Below are 14,740 nucleotides of genomic sequence, written 5' to 3'. Positions count from 1 at the left end.
GGAAATATTCGAGTGATCTTCTTCGTGTCGCCTAGATTGACAATTTTACAATCCAAATTGCTTTGAGACCATCCAGATAATCAGTGCCGGATATCCAATAGAATATGTTTTAACTGGATATTTGTTTCGGTTGTGAAAATAAATAAAATTCATTTTTAATTTTTTATAATTTAGTGAAAACAAAAATATATTTAGAATGGTACCACAAATAATAGCGACATCATATGAGATCGTAGAGTTTCGTGCGAGTGAATCGGGTGATTTTAGTGTGAGCGGTTCAGATCATGTGATCATAAACTTATCGTATAATTCTTCAAAACTCTGAGACAGTCTCTATAAGATCCTCTAAAGTTAAATGTTATTGTACACGAACCATTGAGAATCCAAAAACCAGGAGCAGTGGTTGGCCAAACATGAAAACATCATTCTATGTTTTGTTGTCTCTATCATTCAGAGCATGACCAGGTTTTCTCCAAAACTTTATCGATAACTTCCTTAGCTACAACAAACAAAGAGACAAAAGAAAACAACAAAAATAGCTTTCATCCAATTTACAGCAACAAACCAGTTTTCACATTAAAGACCAAACGTATACATCAACGAAAAGTTCACCACAACGAAAGTTCTCAACTCTTAAAAAGAAAGTATACATCAAAAAGGGTTTCTCTCCATAGAGATAAGGAGAACCCCATTCCACTTGATTCTTATTTCTATTAACTATTACACTTAAATTCGGTAAAACCACTTTTATATACCACAAAAGTTTTTGTCTTCTCGAGTTTGTGTGGATTTGTTTACGTTTCGTAGCTTTGTAGTGACTTTGTGGTGATGATTCAGCAGAATCATCGCCTCAGCCTCTGCAATAATCCTCGAAGCTGCTTCCTCTGTGCTTTATTCAGATATCTTACCTGACACCTCCCGAGTTCTCCTTCAACTGCATACTCAGCAGCATCAGCCCTGGATGCTTTATCCAGTGTGTCTTCTGTCGCAGTCTTTAGCTTCTCAATCTCCTCTTGTGTGCCTCTAACTTTTTCAGTGTGCTCTAACTGCGCCTACCTGAGCCAGCGCAGCTGCCACTTTCATATTTACCACTTTCATATTCACCAACTTATCGAATAGCTTAGCTCCTTCGCTCAGCGACTTAAAATCCTCCTGACATAGTGTGATGCTCTTAGCTCCACACTCAGATGGCGCGGTATTACAAATTCGGGCAACTGTTGAATTTTCAGACATTGACTTTATGTGGTCAAGCACATACCTCGGCAGCTTTTGCTTCCTCGACTTTATCTGGTGCGACCTTCAAAATGTAGCTCAACTTCTCGTCGAGCAGCTTCTATCTCGAAGATATCTGATTTAAGGTTGACATCATATCTTCGTAAGCGGCGTTTGCTTCAGATTTTTCTGCCACACATTGTTCTAGGTCAGTCTCACTTTTGCTACGCTCCGGATGGAGATCTCTAACCACTTATTCGATTTCAGCCTCCTTCGCTTCAACTCCACAGTGCTATCTCTTGACATTCTTCAGTTCTGCTTTAAGAGATTCCAGTGACTTTTACATAGGCTTTTCTCCCGCAAACTTTTAGAGTAAACCATTTGCTTCGCCGAACTCGAAACTCACACCATTAACAGAATCCATCTGCGATGCTTACTAAAATCTCCGTTTTCTGCTGCAGTTCATCAATATCCTTACACGCTAAGCAAACAAAAGTATAAATTGAATTATGAGATGTCACTTTCCTTGAAATAGCTGACCCCTAACTTCAGATTGGTCAGAGCCAAGGTGGTAAAATTCAGAATTTCTTATAGCCCAATTATACAAATAACACTCCATATCAATGCTTCTGCTTCATCTCACAAGTCAGTAAAGGACCTCGAAATAGATGAGGCTTCTCTAAGACACTTCATTTCTCCCTTCCCATCCCTAAGAATCCAACCAACAACGCTTCGGTCGGTCATCTCACCTCTCCAAAAACCATCCATGTCACAAGTTCGTTGACGCTTATGCCTTTGGTTGCAACCGGAGAAGAGAGAATTGGGTCTTTAAAAATTTCTTTGCAAAACTGTTTAGATAAACATGTAAAAGAGAGTAAATTTTAATATGCCCGTGACTGGAGGTGTAAGCTCACATTCCTTTCACGAACAAACTGATCACATAAAACGTATCCAAGCTTAACCTGAGAAGAAAACGCTTGAACAAAAGATATAGTGAGACCAACAAAGATATAATTAGGGGCAAATGAAAATACCTTGGAATCTAGCAGCAGCATATGGATAATTCCGGGCTGCCTGCCTTCTGGATAATTGAGGCTGCGAAATTGTCATTAGGGAAAGCTTGTCTAAGAGTAAAAGTGGAGATGAATCGGAAGGAAATTGGAGAGGCAACTGGGAAGGTTTATATTATAAACTGAGAACAACGTATTGAAGATACAAAGGTGATTGTGGGGTTTGTTTCCTGAAGGCCATAACTGCAGATTGTAACGTCGTCGGGGAATTGGAAAGGGAATCGTTTGGATTCAGCTTTTTCAATCAGTCGTTTGAAACTCTACGGTGAAGAAAGGTATTTACTTCATGGGCCTACTTTGTACAGAATCAAATGAAGCCTGTGTAAGGTTTTTACTTAAGCCCAATGTGACGCGATCCGCTGAAGCTCGAAACAAAACGCTCACTCGGGAAGCTTGCCACGTGGCGGAAAACGCCCCATCCTATGAGGTGATGTGGCGTAAGGAGAAGAAAGAGAAGGTAACTTTATTATTATTTACTAATTTTACTCTAATTGTATACGGAAGGAACCGTTTAAATGCATATACACCACTTGATTGTAGATATCTGCTTTATCATATCATCATTTCTATCATAAAATCTTAAACAATATTTTCGTAACTGGTTTTAAATTCTTAACATTTTGTATATATCTATATATACAACCAAAACATTTAAATGCACAACTTCGTTAAAACACAAAAGAAGGAAACAAAAAATACACGTCCTAACTCCCAATAATAATTAAAAAAAAAAACTCCCAATATAACATATTACAGCAAATGGTTTAATATATACTAGAGATTGATCCGCACGCCCATACGAGTGTTAATTTTTACGGATTTATAAATTTTTATTCGTTATTTTATAATTAATGTTATATATTTAAGATGTGTCATCGTATAACTAATTGTATTCAAAAGATTTTGACTGAATCGGGTAATAAGATTATTTTTGGTACAAATATACGAACCCCTTTCAAATATATTGGTTATTTAGATATTTTTATGTTTCTACACATCAGAATCAAAATCATTCAGACCCAGGAGGACCCAACTCAAACCTCATACATAAATGTATAATATCCAAGTGGCGCCTAATTTCAAAATCCAAAAAAATTAATCCCGAAAGAAACAACTTGTATCTCAATGAGTATCCGAATGTCCATATTTAACTGATTCCGCAAATAAATTAAAAAGAAAACTCTTTCTATATATTTGGCAAAAATAAGAAAAATAGAAAGAATTTTCTATTTAGTAAAATAGTTATATGAAGTGAAACATTAAGTGATAATAAATGTAATACTTTTTAATTATTTTGATTTAAATTATTATTTTGTTCACATAAAATATGCCTTTGAATTATGTGTTTGGCTATGTAATTTTTCACCAATCGGAACTAAGACAAAATAAAGTTTTAGTAAAACAGATTAAACCAAACAATTAACCATATGAAAAACTTGGTTATCTTACATTTTTCTTATAATTGCACAAAGTTAATCTTGATTAACTAATAAATAAAAAATTGCATTATTACTTTTATGGTATATTATAATTAATGATTTGATATATTGTTAGAGTAAATATAATTAATGATGTGATGTATTGTTAAAGTAATATAATTAATGAAATTACTAAAATAACACTATACTTATATTTTTATACATTAATATTTGTTTTTCATAATTAGTGATTTATATTTTAGATATGTCATAATATAACTAATTGTATTCAAAAGACCTGGATTGAATCGGATAATATGATTTTTTTTGGTACAAATATCCTAACCTTATATTTTTGTACATTAATATTTGTTTTTCATAATATGTACATTGGTTATTTAGATATTTTTAGGGTCATATACATCAGAACCGAACTCATCCAAACTCAAAAGGACTCAACTCAAAACCTACACATAAATTTATAATATTCAAGGAGGGAGTAATTTTAAAACAAAAAAAACGTTACCCGAAAAGAACAACTCGTACCTAAGTGGATATCTAGTAGGCATGGGCAAAATATCCGTAATCCGAAATCCGAACCGAACCCGAACCGAAAAACCCGATCCGTATCTGGTCCGAAATGTAAAAAATATCCGAACGGGTCTTGTAAGGTGATACAAAAATATCCGAACCCGAAGTGTTATTAACCGAACCCGAAAAACCGAAAAAACGAAAAATCCGAAAAAAATATCCGAAGAAACTAATCTGAATATCCAAAATAATATACAATATAATTATATGAAACATGAATATATACTTCAAATATTCAATTTCATATTTATTTTGATATGTTATCTAACAATAAGTATTTAAAATTTAAATAACTACCTTAAATACTTAATTATAAATAAATAAATATATATTTCTTATGTTTTACTTTTAAATTTTAGATTTTATTTCGGATATATCCGAACCGATCCGATATAATCCGAATCCGAATGATATATGATTACTTTATGGGTTCTATGATGTGATACAAAACCGACTCGAACCCGATGTGTTATATCCGAACCCGACCCGTACTTGCAAATTTACTTGAATGGGATCTAGGAGGTGTTATAAAAGAGAACTGAAATCCGAAAACCCCGACCCGGACACCAACGGGTACCCGAACGCCCAGGCCTAATATCTAGTGTTCATGCCTAACTGATTTTATAAACTAATAAAAAAAAAATTTTATGTGTTTTGCTAAATTAAGTGAAATAGAAAGAGTTTTTTATTTATTTAGTAAGACAATTATATTGAGTGAAAAATTAAGTGACAATAAATGTAATTCATTTTTATTATTTTGATTTAAGTTATGATTTTATTCACAAAACATGTCTTTGAATTATGTTTTTGGCTACGTAATTTTCTACCGATTGAAATTAAAAAAAAATGTTTTAGTTAAACAAAGTAAACTCAGTTATTTTACTTTGTGATTTTATAATTGACACAAAATTAATATTGATTAACTAATAAATAAAAATCTATACTATTATTATTATGTTAATATAATTAATGATGTGAAATACTGTTAAGGTAATATAATTAATAAATTTGTTAATATGAGTGAAATATGAAAATACAATTAATGTAATACTGATATTCTCGTTTTCAAATAATTCTCAGTTATATTACTATTTATGTTTCCAAACAACACTAAATTGTACTTCAGTTTTAATAATATAGATATATATATACATCATATTAGAAATTCCAAAAATTATTCTAGTGAATTGAGAAAAACCGTAGTATTTTTATTACTATGTAAATTACGGATCTTAAATCCGAGTTATTCTTTGGAAATTTTATTTGAAAAAAATAATAATTCGTACCAACTTCCTTATACTACCATTATGCCAGTAACGTTTTGGTAAACTGAATGCTATAGTAATCAAATTTCAAACAATTTTTAGAAACAATAAGCCACTGGCCAGTTAATTATCATTATGTACCTATCTCTACGTTAAGGAAGTTTTAGTTGAAGAATCTTGTCGTATACATTCAATACGTTGCAGTTGATCACTGTTATTAACCATTGGATATCTATCTATATATATAAAGAAATGTTCGCCTCTTTTCCGGGAGTGACACGTGTCCCATTTTATATTTGGAGCCAAAATAAATGAATGCAGTCAGGGGTAATCGAACCCAGTACCTCTACCACTGGTAATTTCTCTTAGAACCACTAGGCTGAAGTCACTTTTTATAAATATGTGGTCGCAAAAATACTTATTATCGTGTCGGCTGGAAGCCCATGCTTCTTCTGCTTGTGGCCAGGGCCGACACTGAACTGACGTCAAGATGAAGATCGTGAAGTTAAAAACTTTGCTCCAAACAGTTTTGCAATGTTTTCAACCTTTATAACTTGATGCATATAATATATATCAAAATACATTTGTTATACACGTTTTTATTAGTTTTGCTTTTAAAAGAAGATATTTACAGTTATAAATGTTTTGTGCCAGTGAAGTAATGGTTGAAAAACCTCTATACATATGTCATTTTAAAATAACATCCAACTTCTATATATAGTCAATACATATGTCCATGTTATATTATAGACTAAATATTTTCTCTTTTAAAAATATAGAAAACAGTTTTTTTTAGTTTACAAGCAAATGTTGTAGAACAAGTATGCATTATACAAAATAATATATATTTAAAATCCATACGTAAAAACATAAAAGTTGTTATATGCCTCTTTCTGACACATGCACACTCCACTATGAATAAGAATTAAAAAGAAAAAGCAGTATCGTCATCAAACTTTATCACAAATCAACATTTGTACATCTATAATTATGAGTTGGACAATTAGTTAATTTGATACAATACCAAAGCAAGAATAATCGAAAAACAACTATACCACCGCATACTAATAAGTAACACATAACAGATAACCAAATTTTTGAATCTTAAAACAAATTTCAACTCGAACATTTAGTGAATATCAAATTAACTAATATCCCGCCCGTAGGGCGGACCGACCCTGGTATATCATACTTTGATTCAGTTTCCATTATTTTCCATTGCTATACTCATTGCCGATCCAGATCTTTTATCATCATCAATTCACTTTACAAAAATCTCAAATGCTCCTGGGGAATGATAAGAGAACTTCAAATGATATTCACTCATAAAATTTTAGATCCAAAATCACTTAAATCATCAAACATTTGGCTCCAAACAACTAATTTTAAAAAATCTTATAACATTTTTACAACCACGCATTTGTATCAGATTAGAGGGTTTCATGTTGATAATCCATTTCGGAAGAAAATGCAACTTAGGAGACTGAAATTGATAATAACTTTTGTTTGGTATTTACTACAGTGGTCTTATTTGACGAGTGAAACATAGACTAATTAAGGATTTTAGTTATTAATAGACAAACATTTTTAGTTTAGTTTTTCTTATATTTTAGGGGTACTATCCTTCTTTGTATCAAGTTTTTAGGTTTTAGAAAGATAATAATCAAATAAACGACGCATAGATAAGTGTATGTTCGTTCTGAGAAAAAAAACTATCTTTAGTTCAATTTAGATTAGATGTTTTTCTGAATAATCTAACTCTCTAAATATAGACATTCTAATTTTTTTAATAATCAATTTGTCGGATAATTTATTTTATGTCTGATTCAAATCATTTTTGTTGTTTCTTGATTGGTCATTCCTTAAATACACATTTAAATGTTTCTACTATATATACTCTTTAATTAAATACACATTTAAATGTTTCTACTATATATACTCTTTAATAGTAGTAGTATGCAATAATAAACAACTGCATAATTAAAAAGAAAGGTAGAATCGGAAAATAAAGAGAAGAAAAAAAATGTTGAATTATAAATTAAGACCACGAGAGTGGAAGATAAAGAGCAATTCTCTCTCACCAAAAGACCAAACCTCTCTTCTCTTTTTTTGTCTTTTTTTTTGTTTTTGGTTTAAAGCAAACCTCTCTTCTCTTATGTCAAAAGATGATGTGTACTTAATAAACAGAAAATTATTAATCTCTTCTTAATCCCAGGAAGAATATAGAAAAAAATGTCTAAATTATCGTACAATCTCATCTTCTCGATCATCATCTTTGTCTTCTTGTGTTTGGGTTTGAGATCATCAGCGTTTACGAATCTCAATACCTTAAGCTTCGAAGAATCACTTTCTCCTCTATTCGGTGATGCCAATCTCGTCCGTTCTCCTGATGATCTCTCCGTTCGCCTCCTCCTCGATAAGTACACCGGTATATACCTTTTTATGTGTGTGTTTACACATGGGTTCTTTATTTTATTTTATGATCACAGTTTGATGATGATGATTAGGTTCTGGTTTCATATCATCGAATATGTATCAACATGGATTTTACAGCTCTATGATCAAACTTCCCGCCGATTATACTGCCGGCGTTGTCGTCGCCTTTTATGTAAGTCTCTGGGCATTTGTTTTCTTTTTCTGTTTGATTAGCATAAAACTGTTTTCATAACAAAATAGTTTTTCTTTTCTTTCTTTTATTGATCTGCATTTTCTTTCTTTTATTGATCTGCATGATGGTAAAAAAATTTTCTTTTTTGACCAAAGTGTTCATTATATTCTTGGAGGATCATGAATATAACTCATTTGGTTAAAGAAGAAATCTCCTTTTCTGCATAGAAAATAGTCAATAATTTCCCCCGAGAAAATGGTTTATGTTTCATTAGATCCAACTTAATTTTAATATGATGACATTGAGATTATTAATTTTTAATCTGCAGACATCAAACGGAGACGTGTTCCAGAAAACACACGACGAGTTAGACATAGAGTTTTTGGGAAACATAAAAGGAAAGCCATGGAGGTTTCAGACAAATCTCTACGGAAATGGAAGCACGCCTAGAGGTCGCGAAGAGAGATATCGTCTCTGGTTCGATCCTTCTAAAGAGTTTCATCGTTACAGCATCCTCTGGACTCCTCACAAGATCATGTAAGTTTTTTTAATCGATCATTTTTCTCGGTTTAGCTTGAACAGCGTTGACTAAACCCGGTTATAATTATATGACCAGCTTCATGAAAAAAGAAAAGAATGTTTGTCTTTCAGAAAACGTTTCTTTCTTCCTAAGATAGTTAATGAATCTACATTATTCTCCCTCTTCTTTTTTTCTGGGTTTACTTTTTTCTCTTTTTATCTAATACAAAATTACAAAAATGAAAGAGAATCAGCTTTTCTAGAACAATTAATTACGTACTGCTGTAAAAACATCAGCTTAGCTTTATAGTTTTTGACACGTAAATCATCACGCGAAGCGTCTTAATTAAAAGCCGAATTAGGTGTTCAAATATAGGACTTTTTATTGACCTTCCGGTTCATATAAAGAAACGTCAGAAATATAGTTAATAAAACAAAAAACGAAAATAACTTTAACGAGAATACAACTAAGGCCTAAATGGCGTTTAATTAGTAATTTAGAAAATCAGCAATGCTTTATTTTATTCTAACACTCTTTTTTTTTTTTTTTTTACCACTGACATCATTTTGCGCTTTTCCACCTAATTATTCAAACTCATTTTTTTTAATCTCTAGTATATTTTTATGTAATAAAATTCATCACTATACCTCTCTATTTTAATTCATTTTCATATCATTTTTAATTTGGTATATAATAATAATAGTTTTAGATATTAAAAGATTTATTAATATCCATTTAACAAAAAGTATTTTAAGAACATCAAAATAGTGGATTAGAAGTTAAAAAGAATAATTACTATGAAAAATGTTTTTAGATTATACAAATGATGAATTTTGATATAATTTTTTTAAAAAAAATTATAAAATAATTGAGTTTGAAGAATTTGGTGAAAATAAAAATCATTAAAATTTTGACAACCAATAAAAAGAGAATACATGGCACTGCATACCCCATCCAATTATTTCAACATGTTGCTTATGTGATTTTTACATATATTTTCTATTCAATCAACGGTCTCATTACATTGGTTTAAGCTGTTGAATCATTGTTCAACATGTCTAAATGGTCTTACTAGTATTTATTATTGCATCTATATCTTCACTGAATTTTTTTTCGTTTTTTCTAATAACTGAAAAGAACATTTCAATCAGAACTAACAAAACTTGTCGCCAGACAAAAATATAAAAACTAAAATATTTATCATGTTTCAGGTTATTTCTGTTAGCTATTGTTAATTTTTCATTCTATCATTTAATTTTTCAGTATGTTTCCTTGTTGTTCAATTTATAACTGATTTTATTATTATAAACATAAGTTTCTTTGGTGGCCAATTAATTAATTGAAATAATTATCAGATTTTGGGTTGATGATGTACCAATAAGAGAAGTGATAAGAAGTGAAGCAATGGGAGCCGATTATCCAGCGAAGCCAATGGCTCTTTACGCCACCATCTGGGATGCCTCCGACTGGGCAACCTCCGGCGGAAAATATAAAGCTAATTACAAATTTGCCCCCTTTGTCGCCGAGTTCAAATCTTTCTCCCTCGATGGCTGCTCCGTTGATCCCATCCAAGAAGTTCCTGTTGATTGCGCTGACTCTGTCGAGTTCCTTGAGTCGCAAGATTACTCTGCCATCAATTCACATCAACGTGCCGCCATGAGAAGATTCCGACAACGGTTTATGTATTATTCTTATTGTTACGATACGGTTAGGTATCCAGAGCCACCACCGGAGTGCGTGATTGTTCCGGCGGAGAAGGGTAGGTTTAGGGACACAGGGAGGTTGAAATTTGGTGGCACAGAGGCCCGTGAACGGCGGAGGAATCGTCGGCAACAAAGGCCGGAGATTGAGAGTGATCCCGATGAGAGAAAGCTTTTATAATAATATATATTCTTTTGTTGTTTACTATTTAAAATTCATTTGTGAGTAAAAATGAAAAAAAAAAGAGTGAAGATATGAAAAAAGAAATAGAGAATGTGGCAGAGTTAGATGCATAATGTAAATTATAAAAACATATCAAAATGTTATATGTAAGACCAAGTTTGGTTTTTGTTACAAATAAATTTGAAATATATGAAAGTATCTGGTAAAAAAAAGAAGTAATTTTTTAACAACAATGTTGAAAGTTCACATAACAGACCACATGTTAGGGTACAAAGTACCTTTTATAAGCTGGGAAATAGAATCGATGCAATTTCTATGTTTAATCAATTTTAAGCTTGGGTAATATTTGTACGGTGGATGGTTCATGGACCTCCACAGCTCAGTTTAGTGAAATGGGATGAGTTTGGAAGGATACAATGGGAAAGATACAATGGGGAAGATACAGCTCATGGGGTCAAGGAACTTGCGGAGAAGAGAGACACCGCTCCACTCAGAACTGGAAGCGCTAAAGTGGGCAATGGAGAGTATGATACAACACTCGACCTGTCAGAGGTTTGGGACGGAGTGCAAGGACCTGATTGCAATGATAGAACAACCACAAGATTGGTCCAACTTCTCAACTGAGCTGGAAATCATTCAAACTCTTCGGTTATGTTTTTCGGACTTCAAGATCAGTTACTTTCCAAGGACGCAGAATGAGATTACAGATTCGTTAGCTAGGAATGCACGTTCGTTTCATAGATCCTTATGTTTTATTGGTTGTTCTATTCCGCTTTGGCTTCCCAGACTACCTCAAGTTTGAGTAATATAATAGCCGTTTGCCGGAAAAAAAAATCAATTTTATGCCCTGATTCAAAGATACATGCCCAAATAATTACAGAAATTATGTATTATAACAAGGTTTTGGCGGATGAAATGCTAAAGCGAAAATAATATTTCTGGCCTGCTTAGAAACGATAAAAAAAATTCAAAAAAGGAAAATAGAGTTTCGAGATATAAAAACATTTAAGAAGAAGAGAAGACGTCGTTGCTACAATTTTTCTGGCTTGCTTTTGAACACTTTGTTTTACAGAAATTGATTAGAAACATATTGATTATATTGTAAAAGAAAATACGACAAATAAAATATAATGAAAAACTAATGGTCTTTCGAGAGGAAATACATTATTGGTGATATGTTAGCGATACCAAATTCTTTTTTAGTTAAGATAAAAATTAGTGTTCTCGTACCTATAATAGTAGACGAACTTCTAATATACTATTATAAAAACACGACAACAATTCTCATTATTTAGATATAGATAGATCGGCTTTAACTCCAAATGCCCTTATGAGAAAAAAATCATTCTTTTTGTCCCCTCTCTATTTCCATTACCCATTTGTTTTTGAATTTCCTATATTAACCTTTCTTTCTTTAATATATTTCTTCTCCACCTCATTAATTCATTTAATTTTTCAATTAAATACACTCAACCAAACACAATAACCAAATAGGGTCCACAAACAACCTTAACCAATCAGATTTACCTTGACCCACATGTCTTCATGTTCCTCTCATCTCTCCTCTCTCCGCGTGAAGAGCTCTTCTTCTCCACCCTTCATTGGCGATTTTGAAGCTAGAACATCAGGTAATTCTTGTCCGTTTTTTATGAAATTTTGTGTGAAATATCTTTTAAATGTTTGTGTAAACCATGGGTAACCTAAAAAGGTAAGAATTGATGAAAATTTGAGAGAGAGAAAATGAATTTGAAAACTGTGTATATGAATTTCGGTTTTAATTTATGTCCGTTTTTATGAAATTTTTGCTGGAATACTTATAAAAATAAGTGTATATATCGGCTACTGTAACAAAACAAAGGTTGAATGCAAATTTTAAGAGATTTAAAAGGATTTTGTAAAATGTATTTATTGGTTTTAGGGTATATTTTATGTACGTTTTGAGCCCGTTTTGATGATTTCTTCGGTGTAATTTAATTAATATGAATTATATAACATGGGTAATGCAAAATCCGAACAAAATCGGACTAAAAAGTTGATTAATTAGTGCACGGATAATTTCTGGGTATTACTAAGATAACTCGTTTTACTAAGGCAAAGTGGTATTACTGATACCACTGGTGTTACTATGTTTACAAATATTACTAGTATTATTGGTTTTACTATGTATATAGTATTGAAAAAATTAGTATTAGTAAGAATGTACATCGTGGGAATTAAATTTAAACTTCTTAATAATGCTAATTCTAATTATGATTCATTTTATTTCAGGGAAATGCAAAATTCGCATTGTACAATCATTTGTTTTGATTATGGAGGATATTATATTAAAGATGGGGATGTAATGAAATGGATTTCGGGAGATGGTGAAGAGGAAGATGAAATTCACACTATTGTGTTGAAGAAATCAGTGGATGAGATCACACGCTCTGTTTTGGTTGAGCGTATTTGCAGAAAGATAAAGTTAGATGACTATAAGATGGAAGCGAAGATTAGTTACTTTCCAATGGTAATGTATTCGAACAAGCCATCATATATCTGGGAAGATGTAGACGTTTTTGGTTATCTAATGCAAGTAAATCAAGAGAATTGTAGAAGTGTTCTACATGTGGAGTTCAACAAAAGGGATGATGACACTGATTTCTATGGCAGTCTATCGGATAGAGAGGCTACTGAAAAAGGGGCTACCGATAGAGAGGCTACTGATAGAGAGGCTACTGAAAGAGGGGCTACTGATACAGAAGCTATTGATACAGAGGCTACTGAGACAGAGGGTGGTGATCATGAAGAAGGTACTGAGAAGGATGCAACTGATAATGAAGGTACTGGTGGTGTGCTCACACTTTACGAAGACATTGAGATGCATGAGAATGTCACCGAAAGAGAAGCAGAACCCTCAGTTGAAGTCACACCAGTTGTCTATAAGGAGTGGGATGATGGTATGGATTTGGTTTTAGATCAAGAATTTAGAACCAAGGAGGAAGCACAAACTCATATTCAGGCGGCGTCACATCTGAAGTGTTTTGAGTATGAGGTAATTAAGTTGGATACTAAGAGATATGTGATAAAATGCCGAGGAGCCAAAGAAGGCTGCAAGTGGTTTGTGCGTGTTGCAAAGTTAACGAATTCAGATCTTTGGTCAGTTAGAAGTTACATCAAGCAGCATCGATGTTCTGTTGTTACCACAAGAACACTGCCTAATAGAAGGAGAGGCACACCACAAATCGTTGCATCTATCCTGGCCCAAGATTATCCTGGAAGTTTTGACACACCACGTCCCAATGCTCTGATCGATTTGGTTCATCAGAGAGTTGCTGTGGAAGTATCATACACAACGGCATATAGAGGAAGAAGACTAGCTGCTAATAAAGTGCGCGGAACTCCTAAAGAGAGCTATTCTTTATTATATTGTTATATGCACATGCTGGAGCAGGTGAATCCTGACACAATAACTCGTGTGGTTGTGGATGAGGGAAAAAAATTTAAGTTTTTGTTTTGGGCTTTGGGAGCTAGCATAGAAGGATTCCGCGCGATGAGAAAAGTCTTCGTTGTGGATGCAACACACCTGAAGACTGTTTATGGTGGAGTGTTATTTATTGCGACTGCTCAGGATTCCAATCATCACAACTACCCAATTGCGTTTGGTGTTGCAGATGGTGAGAAATATGAGAGTTGGCTATGGTTTATGGAACAGTTGAAATCAGTGATATCGGATCTCCTTGGATTGGTGTTTCTTTCGGACAGAAACAAAGGCTTGATCAAGGCAGTACATCAAGTGTTCCCTCAGGCCGCTCATAGGTATTGTATACGGCATCTGTCTCAAAATGTTAAAGGCTACAACCGTAACAACAGAGAAACATGTGCATTTAAGTTTGTGGAGTGCATACACGCTTAAACAGAGGCTGAGTTCTTGGTCCTTTATGACGCTTTTGGCAGGAAATATCCTAGTGCAGTGAAGTATCTTGACAAAAGTTGTGAACAAAAGAAATGGGCTAGATGTTACTTTGAAGGAGTTAGGTACAATGTTGACACCACCAATTCAACATAATCGTTTAACGGTGTTATTAAGGACGCAAGAAAGTTCACCTTACTTCCAATGTTTGATTTTATCATTGGAAAAATTGATGAATGGTTTAACAAGCACAGGAAAGAGGCAGCTTAAATGCCACCCGCAC

General features: G+C 33.0%; 1 protein-coding gene and 1 long non-coding RNA gene across 2 annotated transcripts; one reads left to right on the top strand and one right to left on the bottom strand.

The window, feature by feature from the left end:
* Positions 1–523: 523 nt before the first annotated feature.
* On the bottom strand, positions 524–3,843 carry LOC106433310. The gene is made up of 2 exons (XR_007324191.1): positions 2,247–3,843; positions 524–2,174 (listed from the first exon to the last, which is right to left on the bottom strand). It is a non-coding gene; the product is annotated as an uncharacterized LOC106433310 (long non-coding RNA).
* A 3,779-nt stretch (positions 3,844–7,622) lies between these two features.
* LOC106433325 (probable xyloglucan endotransglucosylase/hydrolase protein 30) lies at positions 7,623–10,763 on the top strand. Its single transcript, XM_013874173.3, has 4 exons — positions 7,623–7,984; positions 8,064–8,164; positions 8,493–8,701; positions 10,040–10,763. The coding sequence occupies exons 1-4, from the start codon at positions 7,789–7,791 to the stop codon at positions 10,563–10,565; spliced, it is 1,032 nt and encodes a 343-aa protein (XP_013729627.1). The 5' UTR covers positions 7,623–7,788; the 3' UTR covers positions 10,566–10,763.
* Positions 10,764–14,740: the final 3,977 nt, after the last annotated feature.

This window comes from Brassica napus, chromosome C5 (genome assembly GCF_020379485.1).
Source record: "Brassica napus cultivar Da-Ae chromosome C5, Da-Ae, whole genome shotgun sequence".
NCBI classification, from domain to species: Eukaryota; Viridiplantae; Streptophyta; class Magnoliopsida; order Brassicales; family Brassicaceae; genus Brassica; species Brassica napus.
The sequence above is the reverse complement of the archived record's forward strand: the minus strand, read 5'-3'. Positions and strand labels throughout refer to the sequence as shown.